This window comes from Amblyomma americanum, chromosome 2 (assembly GCF_052857255.1).
Source record: "Amblyomma americanum isolate KBUSLIRL-KWMA chromosome 2, ASM5285725v1, whole genome shotgun sequence".
NCBI lineage: Eukaryota > Metazoa > Arthropoda > Arachnida > Ixodida > Ixodidae > Amblyomma > Amblyomma americanum.
Genome location: NC_135498.1, coordinates 160,071,570 through 160,086,906, shown reverse-complemented (window position 1 = coordinate 160,086,906; position 15,337 = coordinate 160,071,570). Strand labels below are relative to the sequence as shown.

The 15,337-nt window shown below is 44.5% G+C and overlaps 1 protein-coding gene across 2 annotated transcripts; it reads left to right on the top strand.

Annotated features, from left to right (window-relative positions):
• The first annotated feature begins 914 nt into the window (after positions 1 to 914).
• LOC144119208 (uncharacterized) lies at positions 915 to 12,123 on the top strand. Of its 2 annotated transcripts, XM_077651887.1 has the most exons (11): positions 915 to 1,594; positions 3,396 to 3,464; positions 4,839 to 4,907; positions 5,464 to 5,549; positions 7,141 to 7,179; positions 8,042 to 8,181; positions 8,343 to 8,493; positions 8,693 to 8,819; positions 8,920 to 9,054; positions 9,461 to 9,625; positions 11,704 to 12,123. In XM_077651887.1, exons 1-9 carry the CDS (start codon positions 1,393 to 1,395, stop codon positions 8,982 to 8,984), a joined length of 948 nt encoding a protein of 315 aa, XP_077508013.1. In that variant the 5' UTR covers positions 915 to 1,392; the 3' UTR covers positions 8,985 to 9,054; positions 9,461 to 9,625; positions 11,704 to 12,123. The 2 variants fall into 2 exon arrangements, with proteins under 2 accessions (XP_077508013.1, XP_077508014.1); XM_077651888.1 differs by lacking the exon at positions 7,141 to 7,179.
• Positions 12,124 to 15,337: the final 3,214 nt, after the last annotated feature.

Here is a 15,337-nt window from a genome sequence, read left to right as displayed (position 1 = left end):
GGGCAAGCTAGGTTAGCAACCCTTGTAGCAACTCGGGTAAGTTCGGAGGAGCGCCGCACAAGCTATAGCCAATAGAAGGAGGCTCGGGTAAGCTAGCGTAGCAACTCGGGTAAGTTCGGAGGAGCGCAGCACAAGCTATAGAAAGAGGCTCGGGTAAGCTAGGTTAGCAACCCTTGTAGCAACTCGGGTAAGTTCGGAGGAGCGCCGCACAAGCTATAGCCAATAGAAGGAGGCTCGGGTAAGCTACACCCTAATCCCGGTAACCCATAAAGCTACCTATATAGGAGTTACACACAATAAATGCGTCTAAAATAAGCGTTACAGCGCGAGTGTTTTTGATGTTTTGATTATTCTTGACCGATGCATAGGTTAGAACGACTCAAGAGGTGCGTTTTATAAGTCACTGTTGAAGGAGCTCCCTTGTAACCCAAAGAAAAAAATGCTCAAAACCGGTTTTTCTGGTTTTGTAACCGAGAAAAACGCACCTCTCAGATTACGGTAACCTATAATTCGCGCGGCGATCCCGTTGAAACGAAAAAAAAATAAACCTTGTTTCTTTTTCAAGGCCACTGCATGCTTTTCCCGCCATGCGACGCATCCCGACAAGACGGAAGGCGGTGAAGCCGGGTCGGCTGTTTTCGCCATCTTTTACCACTTGCATTTGCATTGCGGAGCCCGCGAAGCGGGTATTCTTTTGTGCGCATCGATGCAAAGCAAAAAGCGTGTTGGTATGTGCATCGTATATGCGGAATGAAGTAGAAGCTTATCCTGCGCGTCGTGTTATGGCACGTTTTAAATGATAATTCCAGCGACATAAGCTCGGTGCATGATTTTTAGCAAGGAAGCATAATGTAGTTGTGTTATTGTAAGGTCAAATATCGTCCAATTAGGCCCTTTAACAAGTGTTTGAAATGTTGTGATAGGACTTCTTGCATGTTACGTCCATAGAATGCGGAGAGGATTGGATCTCAGTAAAGAAAGGCCCGAGGTAGCGAAAAGATGCCAGCGACACGGATGACATCAATTTCGAGACCATGTGGGCATCGGAGCTGTCAAGCGCGGGGCTATACCGAGCAGGCACGCGCGCACTCAAGAGTCCACGTGACGGCGCAAGAGAGTTCTTTCTCACTTCCCGAGACCGATAGTGTGTACGGAAACTGTGCGTAGCCTCTCCGTGGGAGCTTCGCTCTTCTTCTTTTTCTTGTGGCTACGTGGGGGGGAATGTGCTCGGTTTCTGGCACCCATATCGCGGGGGCACAGCTTGGAACGGGGGATGGGGAAAGGTCCGCCTTTCGCTTGCGGCAGCACGGTTGGCGCGGGCCGCGTGCCCAGCTCTCAGAGAGAGGAGGAGGAGAAGGAGGAGGAGAATAACTGCGAAGGCGCTCGCCAAAGATGCGCCATCTGGTTTCACGAGTGGACGATGGGATAGAAGTCAAGATGGCTGCCAGCAGCAGGGACGTGTTTGGCGTCTTGCGCGGGCGGTGCACTGAAGATAACTGTGACTGCCCGCAGTACATGGTTTTGCCGGAATTGAAACTGAAGTGCGAGTACTGCGGACACTGCCCGTCAGCGCACGGGAAGATAAACGAGATCGGTGAGCACCTTTACGTGGATTTTTACCTCGTGGTTACTTATGTTGTTGTAGCAAGCTTGTTTGCACGTGAACAAAGGGGGGAAATTGAGCGCCTTAGTAGAACTCTGTGTAGCGCATCTCTTGCTTTGCTTGCGTGCATTATTGTGCGCTAAGTGCGACTTCGTGAGTAAACCTTTCGGATGAAACAGGGAGCTCAGCAGCTCGACAGGGAACACATGTGCGGGATTCCTGTTGTTCTGTTTTCACACGTGGCATAGTGACTGCGCCGCCTTTGACTGCGAGTATTGTGTATGTTACGAATGGCGCAATGCTGCCAGCCCAATGTCGACTTAATTGAGCCTCACGTTTCGGAAGCAGCGTGCCTTCTTCTCCAGTTGTCTTTATGATAGGCTGCACTATGTAGCACTAATTTGTGTTGGAGGAACAGTCGGTGAAGGGTGGCTGGGTGGCGTTGCACGTGAGCAAAAAATCCTTTTCCTTTGGGCACAAAGTGTCTGCCTCCCTATCAAACCAGAGGTCACCTAAGGACCAAAATCGATGTCCAACCTAATTCGACTATGTGAACACATCTGACCTCGGCCGATTTGGACCAAAGTCGACTTAATTCGACTGCGGCGGACACGGTGTCGACCTCCAAACTTGGCCCAGGCCACTCCCAACTATGTCTCACCCACCCCTAAAATTTGTTTTCGGCTGATTTGGAACAAAACCGATGTCCAACCTAATTCGAATATGACGAACACGGTGGTGACCTCCAAATTTGGGCCAGGCCACACCCAAATTTGGCCCATTCACCCCCGAAATATGATTTCGGCCCATTTGGACCAAAATCTATGCCCAACCTAATTCAACTACGGAGAACGCGATAGTGACCTCCAAATTTGGCCCAACCACCTCCGAAATTTGACCTCAGCCGATATGGACCAGAATTGATATCCAGCCTATTTCGGCTATGGCGAACACGATGGGGACCTCCAAATTTGGCCTGCCCACCTGCGAAATTTGACCTCGGTTGATTTGAACCAAATTTATGTCCAGCCTAATTCGACTACGGCGAACACAATGGCGACCTCTAAACTTGACCTGGGCCGCTCTTAAATTTAGCCACCACAACCCCGAAATTTCGCCCTGGTCGATTAGGACAAAAATTGCTGTCCAGCCTAATTCGACTACGGCGAACACGATGGAGAGCTCCAAATATGGCCCGGGCCATCCCAAAAAGGAAGGGTAGGCGCTGTCGCGTCTACTCTTAAAGCGAAACTTAAGCGTCCTCGTAATTTTTGTAATGTTCAATCTACTATGTGCCTTAAATATATTTAGTTTAACAAAGTACACTGTAGGGCGAGTATAATTAGTAGCTATATTTATAACAGCATATCGAAATATAGGTAGGGAGCCGGCTGTATAATGGACTAAGCTTTTTCCGCAATGAATTTCACCCTTGCAGCTGTACTGTTGGCGACGAAAAGGGCAATTTATCTTTCTAGTCCCCAGCGCAGGTTGCAGTGCCATTAGATTGCGGCTAACTCAGTCACAGCAGTTTTCAGAATCCCCGCGATAAGCATTTCTCACGTCATGTCATTTGAGAACTCGTATTTTTGCTTTCATGTGCACTTGCCTGTGAAGCCAGTGTAGTGAATTTGTTAGAACTGCGCGCCGCGTTGTTGGAAACGCATGAAGACATTTTGACTCGGCAAACTCAGCGTCGCCTTTCTCTTTTGTTTGACATCACGAGATTGTGTTGTTTGTCGATTTTTTTTTATCTAGTGTACGGTCTAGCTGGCACTCTGCTTTAATGCAGGTTCAATAGAAGCAACCACCAACGTTGATGTGCCAGACGTCTCCACGCAAGAAACGGTGGGCGAAGATGGTCAATGTGCCATCTATGCGCGACAAATTTTTGTTTTTTGTGAAGCTAATGTTCAAGGTAGATTAATCACGATGGTTTAGGGGAAAATATTGTGAAAAACGTGAATTCATCAGATGACCTTGTTCTCTAACCCCTCGCACAGGACCGGCATGTGTCCGAGTACGCCACCCTCCCCCCACCTCCGAAAAAAAAATATAATCACCATCTGAACCACCAAAATGTGCAAATTTTGAACTGGCTTGCGCTAGACCAAAACTGCTGTCGAAGATAATTTGAATACGTTCAATTGTGCGGTGACTTCAAAATTTATCTGGGCCTGCTCCAAAATTTGCCTTTCAGGACCCCCAAGATATCGCCCTGTCCGAATTTGACCACAATAGGTGTTTAAACATTTTGAGTATGGCTAATTCAGTGCTGATTTCCAAATATAGGTGGGCCGCCTCCGAAAGTTGCCTCTCTGGGCCCTAGAAATTTGACCTGTCGAATTTCACCAATATTGGTGTCCAGCCTAATTTCAGTCTGGCCAATTAAGTGGTGGCGTTAAAATTTAGGTGGGCCGCCTCCAAAAGTTGGCCCTCTGGTCTTCAAAAATTTGCCTTCATCCGAATTTGACTGAAATTGGTGTCCTACCTAATTTTACAATGGGCAACTGAGTGGTGACTTCAAAACATAGGTGGGACACCCGCACATTTGGCAGCTTATGCATTCTCTGCGCATGGATATTATGGAGCCTCATGTATGAAGAGGCAAAAAGCGTCTTGCAGGAAGCAATCGCTTTGTGAGGTATAAACCACAGCAGAAGACTGCTTGCCCTTGCATAGAAAGCCATTATTATGCTGCCGCTCATGTGCCTATGCGCCAAATCCACTGGGGTCCCTATAGAACAATTTCATGCTTATATCTACTCTCGAGTATGGGAGAGGCAGTAATTATGTTCCCGACAAGGTCTGCTGTGTTCGGTGTTGCTTGAAAGGCCGAGACTGTTTAGTACGCCTAATGTGCAGCAACGTATTTAGACCGACATCTGCTAGAAAATTCAAAGGCTTTGTCGTGTGCTGACAACACAGTGCAGTCCATTTTTTTAATTTTGCAGGTTTTGTTTTTGTAGGGACCCAACTTCAGCTATAATATCCAATAATTGGTGGAGAATGCTTGTATATTTAATATTTTCTGAAAGACCTGGAAATTTTGTGTTACTCCTAAGCTAAAGAGATATTACTTTTTTTAGTGATTGCATAGTATGCTGTGGCTTTTTCAGGATATTAGGAATTATTTATGAAAATTAAACTGCATGCACAAATTTGGGGGTGTTGCAGCATATCAGCCGTACCAGTTTCTGGTTGTCATGAAATATTTATTTGCATAAATTTTCAGATTGGAGTGATCACGGCACGCAAGGCGATCCAGATTCTTCATTTTTGGCGCCGCCTAGCACTTCACAAGGTGCGTCTCATCACCAAACAGGAATGTGGCTTCACCTCATAGCACATGAATAACAGTTTTATTTATGTATATATCGTCTGCTGGATTGAAGGCATTTCCCCTTATGATGGCATAAGGTTCAGACGAAATACACAGTGTCCTGCCCCTTGTTGTGGGCAGCGTATGAAAACAATAATGATTTGAGTTCTTTATCTAGAAACAACAGCTGGCGGAATGGGCAGGAACGCTTTTTTTTAGAATTGCTTTTCCACCTAGGTTGAGCAACAAATTAAAGTAGCTGCAGATAAACATTTACAATCTTTAAGAGTACAGCAATTTGAAATCCTGATCGATCTGATGTGGGACTTTTTGCAGTATACCTGCTTGTGCAATAATTTTGACTTTCATGCAATCAGCACAAATTTTGCAGTATACACTTTTCCTGCACCCTTACCGTACTCTCTCTCCTAGTTTAGCACTGATGGAAAATGCACATTTTATGCTGTGCCAGATCTAGCATACAAAATGCATGAAGTCAGATACAGGTATCTCACTTCAGTCATTCTCATGTCTACAGATACAGAAGAGGTGCACCATACCAACTCTGGCATGGAAGATGACAGCCGCATCTGCCAGCTCTCAAAACCGCCCACAAAGCCCAAGGTCAGAAGGCACACCTGCACTGCATGCAGGTTCACCATAAGATACTTTTATGCATTTTCATGCCACATAAGAGATGTACATAAGAATAACGTAAAATTAGTGTGTGTAAAGTGTCACAAATGGTTTCTCTGCATGTCACATTACAAGTTGCACATTGATAATGATTGCTCAAAAGCTGATGAAAGTAATGTTTGTGTGTACGTTGATATGAATGACACGCGGATTGGTGGGGCTCAGGCTGGAGGACATGCACCATGTATTACAACTGTTTGGCCGGCGAGTAGCTCCAGTGAGCAGCTGAGCCTTGAAGGTTTTGATACAGAGAGTTGTATAGAGGCTTCCGAAACGTCATCAAATTCACATTTGCTGACTAAGCTGTCATGTCTAGCACGACAACTTGAGGCACAGCACCGTTGCTCGAAAGCAGCTGTAGATGTTGTAGTAAACGGAGTGCAGGATATTCTGATGACTGCTGGTGTAACACTTGATGTTTCTGCTGTTAATAATTCTAAAGCACGCAAGGCAATGTACACTTTTCAAAGAATCTATGTTCCTCCAAAGGAAGTGATATTTCCTTCTGGAGAGAAAGGCTATTTTATTCCTTTAAGAGACCTACTTGAAAAGTTGATGCACCACCCAAGCTTTTTGAGCCGCTTTCAATCCAAAGTTGGTTCTTCAGAAAGCCATCTATTGAAAGATTTCACCGATGGCACTAGATTTCAAAACCACCCAGTTGTGCGCTCTCATGAAGAAAACTTAGTTGTAATGCTGCTTTATTGTGATGACATTGAATTGGCAAATGTGATTGGTATGAAGCATGGTTTAAGAGGCAAACTGACAGTATTTTATGTCTCATTTGTTAACATCACACCATCTGAGAGGTCTAAATTAAGTAACATTTTTCTTCTGCCAGTAGGAAAGTCAAAAGATCTGAAGTCAGCAGAAGCAAAAGGCAGTCTACTTGATGATTTCATTTCTACAGTTAATGATTTAGAAACTGGGTACAAAATAAAGACATTGCATGGTGAGAACACATTTTATGGATTCGTGCTTGCTTACGTTGGCGACTCTTTGTCGTGCCATAACATCGGAGGATTCAAAGAATCATTTAGCAGGAATGTTCGCCTTGCATGCAGATCATGCATGGTGCCAACAACAGAATTTCACCTGTTTCATTATGAGATAGAGTGCCCACTGCGCACACAGGGCCAGTATGAAAACTGGTTGCTGCAGCTGGATACTGCTGACTCAAAAAAAACTCTAACTGAACTTTATGCAAAATGTGGCATCAATTCCAGGTCTGTACTCGAGAAGATCACCCACTTTTCACTCCTGAGAGATCTGTTGTATGACCCCATGCATATATTGCTGGAGGGCATTGTTCCCCATGAGTTGTCACTCTTTATCAAGTTTATTGTTAGAGATGCATATTGGGTCACCTTAACCCAACTCAACAATGTCATATCCCAGTTTTGCTTTCATGAACTTGTGAGCAAAAGTGACTATCCTCGACCTTTTGATCCAGACTGCAGTTTTCCTTATTCAGCTAGTTCTAGCATTGTACTGAAGTTGCACTTTCTTTTTATGATAGATAACTTTATGCCAGACTGTGCTGAGGATGAGCTACATTGTGAGTGCTTTCTGTTGCTATGCATCATGTCCCAGTTGTTGCTTTCACCCGTAATATCTTCAGATGCACTTGGGAATGTTGAGGATTTAATTGCATGCCACAGTGAACTTTTTGTGAAACTTTATGGCTCAGATCTATTCCGGCCGAAACTGCACATGCTCCTGCATATGACAACACAAATAAGGCGCTTTGGTCCTTCTCATCATCACTGGACTATGCGATTCGAAAGCAAAAATAGCCTTCCGAAGTCGAAAAAGTTTTGGAATTTTAGCAATATTCCCCCATCAGTAGCTGACTATTTTCAGATGAAGATGTCTAGTGACTTGTGGGAAGGACCACATCGCCCTAAGGTAGCAAGTGCATACCACAACAGCTGTATACAATTAGGTATGCCTTTCATCTTGACTGCTGCCTTCCTGCGCTGTGGGTTAGAATCAAGTGAAATCGGACAGGCCGCTACATCTGTGCCATTTGCTTTTGTTTCTAATGTGAAATTTTCTGTGTCCAATGTCATAGTGTTTTCCAAAGATGGTGAGCAACTATTTGTTGAACTAGAAAGCATTGTAGTTTGGAAAGACAGCCTTTTCTTCGTGGTGCATATATTGCTTAATGCCGCATACTCAAAGCGTGTGAATGCCTATGTTCTCATGAAAACTACACATTCCTTGGTCATCAATCCTGAATCCCTTTTCTATCCATGGCCACTTTTCACATATGCGAAACATGGTAAGCTTTACGCCATTACAAGGTGCTTGCACGAGTCCCCACTTTAAGTGATTTTGCAGAAACACTTTTTTTTTACAATTTGGAGCCTGCAGATGTAGTGTAAATTATTGCAATAAAGTGACTTTCTTCACCCCAGGAATTCTATGATTGGCTTCTTCGAAACATGCCAGCATTTTCTGAAGGTGTGCAACCAGTCCTGTACGGAAAAATGGTTTCTGAAATCCAGCAAAAAAGGCTCTGCAAGCAGCTGCGTGCAGAAATTGCATTGTTTTTGAAGTAAGTGCAACTTTACTATGTGCAGAATGCAAGCTCATGAATGCTATTGTTTTCATCTATATGCACAGATTTTATTTGCTTTATATCTCAGCAAAATGCTATTGCATGCTTCTGATATTGTCCACATGTCTAGCATGTTTCTTTTCTTTCATCACCTGTAGTGAAAATGATCTTATAATGAGCAACAACACAGCAGAGTGCCGCTGGCTGTACAAGGGTCTTGGAGATGCACTTCTTACAAAGTACCCACTTCTCAAGTGGGATGATCCCGAACCGGGCAGCAATCTTCGTCGAACACGAAACCAGGTTTATGTGAGTCATTTATCTAGGGTGATACTAAATGACCTAAAGGTAGGCATGTTCGGTATCCTGGTAGAAAGGGAGAATAATGCTTGTAATGAAATTAAAAGGTGAGGTTTTAATAGTAACAAACGTTAAATTATTCAACCAGGCATGCTGGCCTATCTGAAGACATGCAATATTCAGCCATCACGGTGATTTTGTGCTGCAGAGTGTGTTCATAAGGAGGCTGTCAGTTGGAAGAAAAGTTCGGAGGCACAGGGAAAAAAAAAAGATTTTCCACCGTGGCTCAATCTCCCCCAGCCATTACAAAAGAGGATGCTGCTGCGGAGTTGCAGGTTTGCAGTTACACATTTGCTAATTAAAATGTCTCAGCATTTTCACTCCAGCTGTGCATCTGAATTTGTGGTTGTTGTACATTGCTCACATTCATTTCAGGCCTCATCTTCAAGCAGCTTGAATGGCGTTATCTACGACATTGCAAGAATGAGGGTCCTACTTGAGATTACACTTCCAGACCGGCTAAAAACACACATGGACCCCCTCCCACAGTACTTCTTGATGGAAGAAATTGTAAGCTCGCAACTGCTCTTGCACTGTGATATGGCACAAGAGTGTGAGATGTAATCTGTCAGGCTTGAGGTTCCGAAAACAATGTGTAGAGTGACATCTCATGATTGCTTTGCTGAGTGTTGTAACATTATCTGCCAGGGTTGCCTAGAACATCTGGTCGGCCTAAATGATTCAGTAGCTCATAATGTTTTTCGTAGTCTGATGTGTCAAGCCATCAGCATCTCTTTTTCTAATTGCTCTACACCATATATTTGATCCTATAATAGGTTAGCCAAAGGTGTGGAAGAATCACATCTAGTGATTTCTAATATTGCAAAGTAGTCTACAAGAAATGAGTTTGTTTTTTGTTAATGAGTTGCATATAGTGCCGAATAATGCTCATTTTGATCATTTGGTATTTTTGCAGGTCTGCATTGAAGTGGAACTTCGCTTTTATTCCAGTATTGTGGATCTTGAAAAAAAGCTTGCAACTGCTGCAGAAGTGTTCTCAGAGAAGGAGCAAAGAGAGTCCACCCTATTGGACCTTATGAAACACTTGCAAGGGAAGGTCACTCACAGTTTGGTAATAGAGGTATGCATATGGAGGCTGTACTGGTATTCGTATCAGTAGCCATCCACTCGATGTTTTGAGAGCCATCCAAATTTTTGTTTCCCCTAATAATGCACATCTTTCAGTAGCAGGTGGATGCATGATGGGAGCACTGCAGTACAGACTTTCCAATATTTTATCTGTTGTGTTGTGTTGCAATAGGAGTTTTGTATGCATTTATAAGGCATTCTGAGGAAGGATCTCGTGTTGACTGGGTCACTGAAGCAATTAACCTTATCATGGCTGGTTGTAGTTTTAAATGACTGCCATAAATATCATTAGGGAAATATCTTTTACTGCAGCAAGATGTGGAGTATGGATAACTTGTACCTGAAGGGCTGAAAAGTGCAAAGCATGGTATCACCATAGGCAAGAGTGCAGAAATGATGTAGCAAAAACCACTGCTTGTGTTGCTTCATGGCCTGGTGTGGCTAATTTCTTGTGCAGTGTTTTACGCGGTTCAAATCCTTGAATAAGTATATTTTAGTTATGGATTGCAAAGCAAGCAATGATATTTGCATGGGAACCTTTTGATAACTTACTAGTATTTTTCAAGTTTTCATTCTCATTAAGCAGGGTTTCGTATTTTCTTTACTGACCTCCCCCTGTAAGGATGTCAACGACAGCAAGCACGAAACACTGCTACAGCCTATTTCAGAATTACATGATCAAAAAGGAATATATAGTCGCGGTCATAGGTGCGTGCTCTTTCATCTTTATTCAATCTCGCGAAAACAGATGCCTTTCAGCCATCGATACCCTCCCATTCCCTTGAGATGGCGAGGGCCACTATCACTTTATAATAATGCACTTGAAGCTAGCGGGCTCTTCGTCATAATCCACGAAACACTGCTACAGCCTATTTCAGAATTACATGATCGAAAAAAGAATATCCTGTTTTCCACTGCACCTCACGTGCTTCCATTGAAGAGGTTTTCAACATTAATTTGGTGCAGAATAGCACTGCGAACCCGAAGGTAAATCTACGACAAAATCTTCTCAAGAGTAACGGAGTTGCTGCATCAGTACCAAATTTTTCTGGGCACTAATTGCGAATTATAAAATTAAAGCGATAGCGCGGGGGCTCCGAAAATACTGATTATGACGAAGAGCCCGCTAGCTTCAAGTGCATTATTATAAAGTGATAGTGGCCGTCGTCATCTCAAGGGAATGGGAGGGTATCGATGGCTGAAAGGCATTTGTTTTCGTGAGATTGAAGAAAGATGAAAGAGCGCGCACCTATGACCGCAACTATATATAGGCAGTCGGCCGCTGCCATGTTTAGATATGGGAGAGGAATATGAAAGAGGGAGAGAAAAGGGTACGGTGAAGGCGCGAACTTCTGAGCCTACCTTTCTTTATCTTCCCAGTAATTGGTGAATAGGCCGATCCTGTAGGCAATGTAATGTCGGGCGAACACATGGCGCGAGGCGCTGTTACTATGCATTACTTGGTCTAGCGCTTTCCATCCATCATGCCGGCCGGCGTACAATGCGTGTTTCCCGTGTCTATTCGCTTGCCGCCGTGATTTCCATTGCCTCAAGGCGTGAGGGTGCGTCAACAGCCTTGCTAAAGTTTAGATAGCTGAATGAGATTTAAAGATGAATTGTGTAATTGATGGTTTGGTTTGATGGGGTTTAACGTCCCAAAGCGACTAAGGCTATGAGAGACGACGTAGTGGAGGGCTCCGGAAATTTCGACCACCTGGGGTTCTTTAACGTGCACTGACATCGCACAGTACACGGGCCTCTAGAATTTCTCCTCCAAAGAAATTCAACCGCCGCGGCCGTGATCGAACCCGCGTCTTTCGGGTCAGCAGCCGAGTGCCATAACCACTGAGCCACCGCGGCGGCCGAATTGTGTAATTGAGGTGCACCTTGTGCTTCCAATCTCCTTTAAAAATCTGCATAACAGGAGAGATAAAGCAGTGAAACGAGTGTACGATAAATTTTTCTCGCCTGTATGTCGCAATCATGACTCTTAGAGCACTATTAAACTGCTTCGTATGGGAGCAGGTAACTCACTTCTGTGTTAAGTACCTCTTCCTTTTTTTTTTGTAGGCGGCACTGCCGGCAGGCGAAGTACAAGTGATGGCGCCTCACATCTACACTTCCACGGACGGAACGTTTGTTTTTGCTGGCAGCCTAAACGAAGTCATCAGAGTGTCCTCAGGTGGCCTGCAGCGTGCATTAATTATTTGTCTTCTCATCTATTATGTCAAGAACTTGGAGTATCCCTCTGCTTTTTCACAAATTCTTTTTCTGGTGCAAAAAATAGTGCTGCCGGGGGAAATTATTCCTAAGGGCCTTGTTTCAGCGCGCCTGAGGAAGTTCCTGACTGTTTTGAATAAGATATTGTAAAGCTGTGGAGCTTGCCGCGAAGGTTTGTTAGTAATCTTTACACAGCCAAAGTCTGGCCCGTTCTCACTATGTATATTATTTTCAAGCAGTGAGGTTCAATAAAACAAATTGTGCCTCATACCATTTGTTCCTTTTTACACGTGCACAACAGCGGCTTAACATTGAAGCGCGCATTTTACTACTGCGCAGCACAGTTATCTTCAACTTGGACGGGTCGAAGACTTATTTGTTGACACATTAACCCGCCATAGTGGTTCGAACCTCCATGGGACCTCGGCTACTGAGCCAGAGGTCTTATGTCCGAACCGAGCCGCATTTCGGAGGTGAAACGCAAGGGCGTCAGTATGCATGAATGCATAAATTTAAAGAAGAAAATGAGAGTTAACATGTAACCTGTGAAGTACTAAGATAGGATTAAGGTTGCGACCTAACTTGCAAAATATTCACAGCTGACGGTAAGATTGAGGGTTACCGCTTAACCTTTAAATTTCTCAAAAATGAGAGCAACGCTGAGGGTTACAGCGTAACCTGCATCCAGTTCATGGCAGACACCAAATTCAAAGGTACAGTGTAACTGCTAAAACGTATGCGGTACGCTGTAACTCTGAAAATTATCGGTGCACAAATTTGTGAAAGTGTGCACCTATATTAAGGGTTACCGGGATTAGAGTGTAGGGTAGCAACTCGGGTAAGTTCGGAGGAGCGCAGCACAAGCTATAGAAGGAGGCTCGGGTAAGCTAGGTTAGCAACCCTTGTAGCAACTCGGGTAAGTTCGGAGGAGCGCCGCACAAGCTATAGCCAATAGAAGGAGGCCCGGGTAAGCTAGGGTAGCAACCCGGGTAAGTTTGGAGGAGCGCCGCACAAACAGAGTCAATGGAAGGAGGCTCAGGTAAGCTAGGGTAGCAACGCGGTTAGCAACTCGGGTAAATTCGGAGGAGCGCCGCACAAGCTATAGTAGATGGAAGGAGGCTCGGGTAAGCTTTTTTCACTCCCTTCTTGATTATCCCTTCCCTTACGGCGCGGTTCGTGTGTCCACCAAGGTAAGTGAGACAGTTACTGTGTCGTTTTCTTTCCTCAAACCAAGTTTCAATTTTTTCAGCCCTAGACGACCCGCCGCGGTGGCTCAGTGGTTACAGAGCTCGGCTACAGATTCGGAGTTCCCGGAATCGAACCCGACCGCGGCGGCTGCGTTTTTATGGAAGAAAAAAGCTAAGGCGCAAGAGTGCTGCGCGATGTCAGTGCACGTTAAAGATCCCCAGGTGGTCGAAATTATTGCGAAGCCCTCCACTACGGCACCTCTTTCTTCCTTTCTTCTTTCACTCCCTCCTTTGTCCCTTCCCTTACGGTGCGGTTCAGGTGTCCAACGATATATGAGACAGATACTGGGCCAATTTCTTTTCCCAAAAACCAATTATTATTATTATTATTATTATTATTATTATTATTATTATTATTATTATTCACAAGCTATAGACAATGGAAGGAGGCTCGGGTAAGCTAGGGTAGCAACCCAAGTAGCAACTCGGGGAAATTCGGAGGAGCGCCGCCGCGCAAGCTGCAGCCAATGGCATGAAGCTCGGGTAAGTTCGGAGGATCTTCGCGCCACCTACGCGAGAAGTTGTTCGGGAAAAGCGACTTGGGTCATACAGTCCATACGAGTTGCTCTCACAGCAACAGCCACCTGCCAGTGCAGTGGCGTATCGCTTAACCGCTGCCCCACTACGCTCTTAGTGGTATGAGGACTCGCCGCTATCTATGAATGCTAAGTAGACAACGACCTATTTAGTATATATGGCCACTAAGCCACGGAGTTCCAAACTGCGTGCGGTTTGCTGGTCAATGCGAACTAAGTTACGCAAACGCACAGATACCACAAACGCGCTAACGAACAGTAAGTAGTGCACAATCCTTTCGCATTCATAGCACGTAAGCAGACTTAAGCGCCCCAGGTTGTTTTTTTTTGTTTTTCACTCCTGTATGAGTCCCATTCGTCCCTGTGAATCTCTCCTGTAAACATTAGGTTTCTATAAACGTTCTATAAACGCTAGTCAGCGATTGTCCTATGCCTTTCTTTATTCTGGTCCGCAGTTTTTTGGGCTGTGTTACCAGTTACAATCTTTACTAATTCGCCGCGCTTCCAGTGCCATTAAGAAAGAGCCTTTCGCTGAAAGATTTTGGTGCTGCATTTTCGGAAGTCAGCGACCATTCTACTAATCACTACCATTCCCAAGCGTGAGGAAGCACGTTACCAAATGTGAAGCCGCATAGTTAGTTGGCGCTGACGTTGCAGCTGTGGACAGTTTAAATCACAGGAGCGATAACCGCGCAGCCCGGCTTTTATGATAGTGCCTTGAAAACTAGCCCCCTCTTGCGGTTATTCCCTTCAACAAGCGCAGATGGCGCTAGCACTTGTTTCATTTTTTTCATTTTACTTGTATTTGTTTCGTTCTGGTTAAGCATGGGGCCACCATCAACCGACAGCTAGCTGCTTGGACGCGACATTTTTCGCTAATGTTGCAATCACGCGGTGGTCTGTTCTTCAAATAAACTGTTTGCTGATGACTGCGTTTTATACTGCTTAGTTAACTCCACAGCGGAACAAATTAAGCCGAACAGTAACCTGCAGAAGATCTCAAACTTTTTCAACCAATCGGGTATGTTTCTTAACATTAGTAAATGTTTGGTACTTAGAATTTGTAAAAAGAAAACTGTCCTGACTCATCCATACTGTATAGCGGGCGTACCACTTCCAGAATCCTCGTCTGTAAAATACCTTGGAGTTCACATAACTAATCGCCTAAACTGGGATGCCCACATCGATATTACTTGAGGGAAAGCTCAAAAGACTATATGGTGTTTGAGGATTAAACTGCCAAAGGCCACAAAATGCGTGAAACTGACAGCGTATAAGGCTTTGGTGCAGCCTCGTCTGGAATATGCCTGTTGTTCATGGGACCCATTTACAGCAAAGAATATTTCCAAATTAGAGAGTGCAAAGGGTCGCAGAACGTTTCATTTGCAACTGATACAAACGAACAGAAATCTAAAGTCTGTCGAAATCTCGTCTGGTCGGGTAGAAGATTCATGACTGAAGAAAAAGGAACGCCGGCCAAAAGGTTGATCACGAGTGATCAAGGCTTCCGTAGGGAAGCCGAAACGTCTTCGTTTTAAACAACCTTTTGGTCGGCGTTCGTTTTTCTTCAGTCATGAATACAAGCGAACAGTGTAACAGCTATGATCAATTCTATTGGCCTACAATCTCTACAGACAAGGCGCACGGAAGATAGGTTGAAATTTATGTGCTTTATATATAATAATGTGATTAAAATAAACA

Coding starts and splice junctions, on each gene's coding strand:
- LOC144119208 (XM_077651887.1), top strand. CDS start 1,393: ATGCGCCATCTGGTTTCACGAGTGGACGATGGGATAGAAGTCAAGATG. Junction 7,180..8,041: donor TGCTGAGGATGAGCTACATT/GTGAGTGCTTTC, acceptor TCTTCACCCCAG/GAATTCTATGATTGGCTTCT. Junction 8,494..8,692: donor GAACACGAAACCAGGTTTAT/GTGAGTCATTTA, acceptor TTTGTGCTGCAG/AGTGTGTTCATAAGGAGGCT.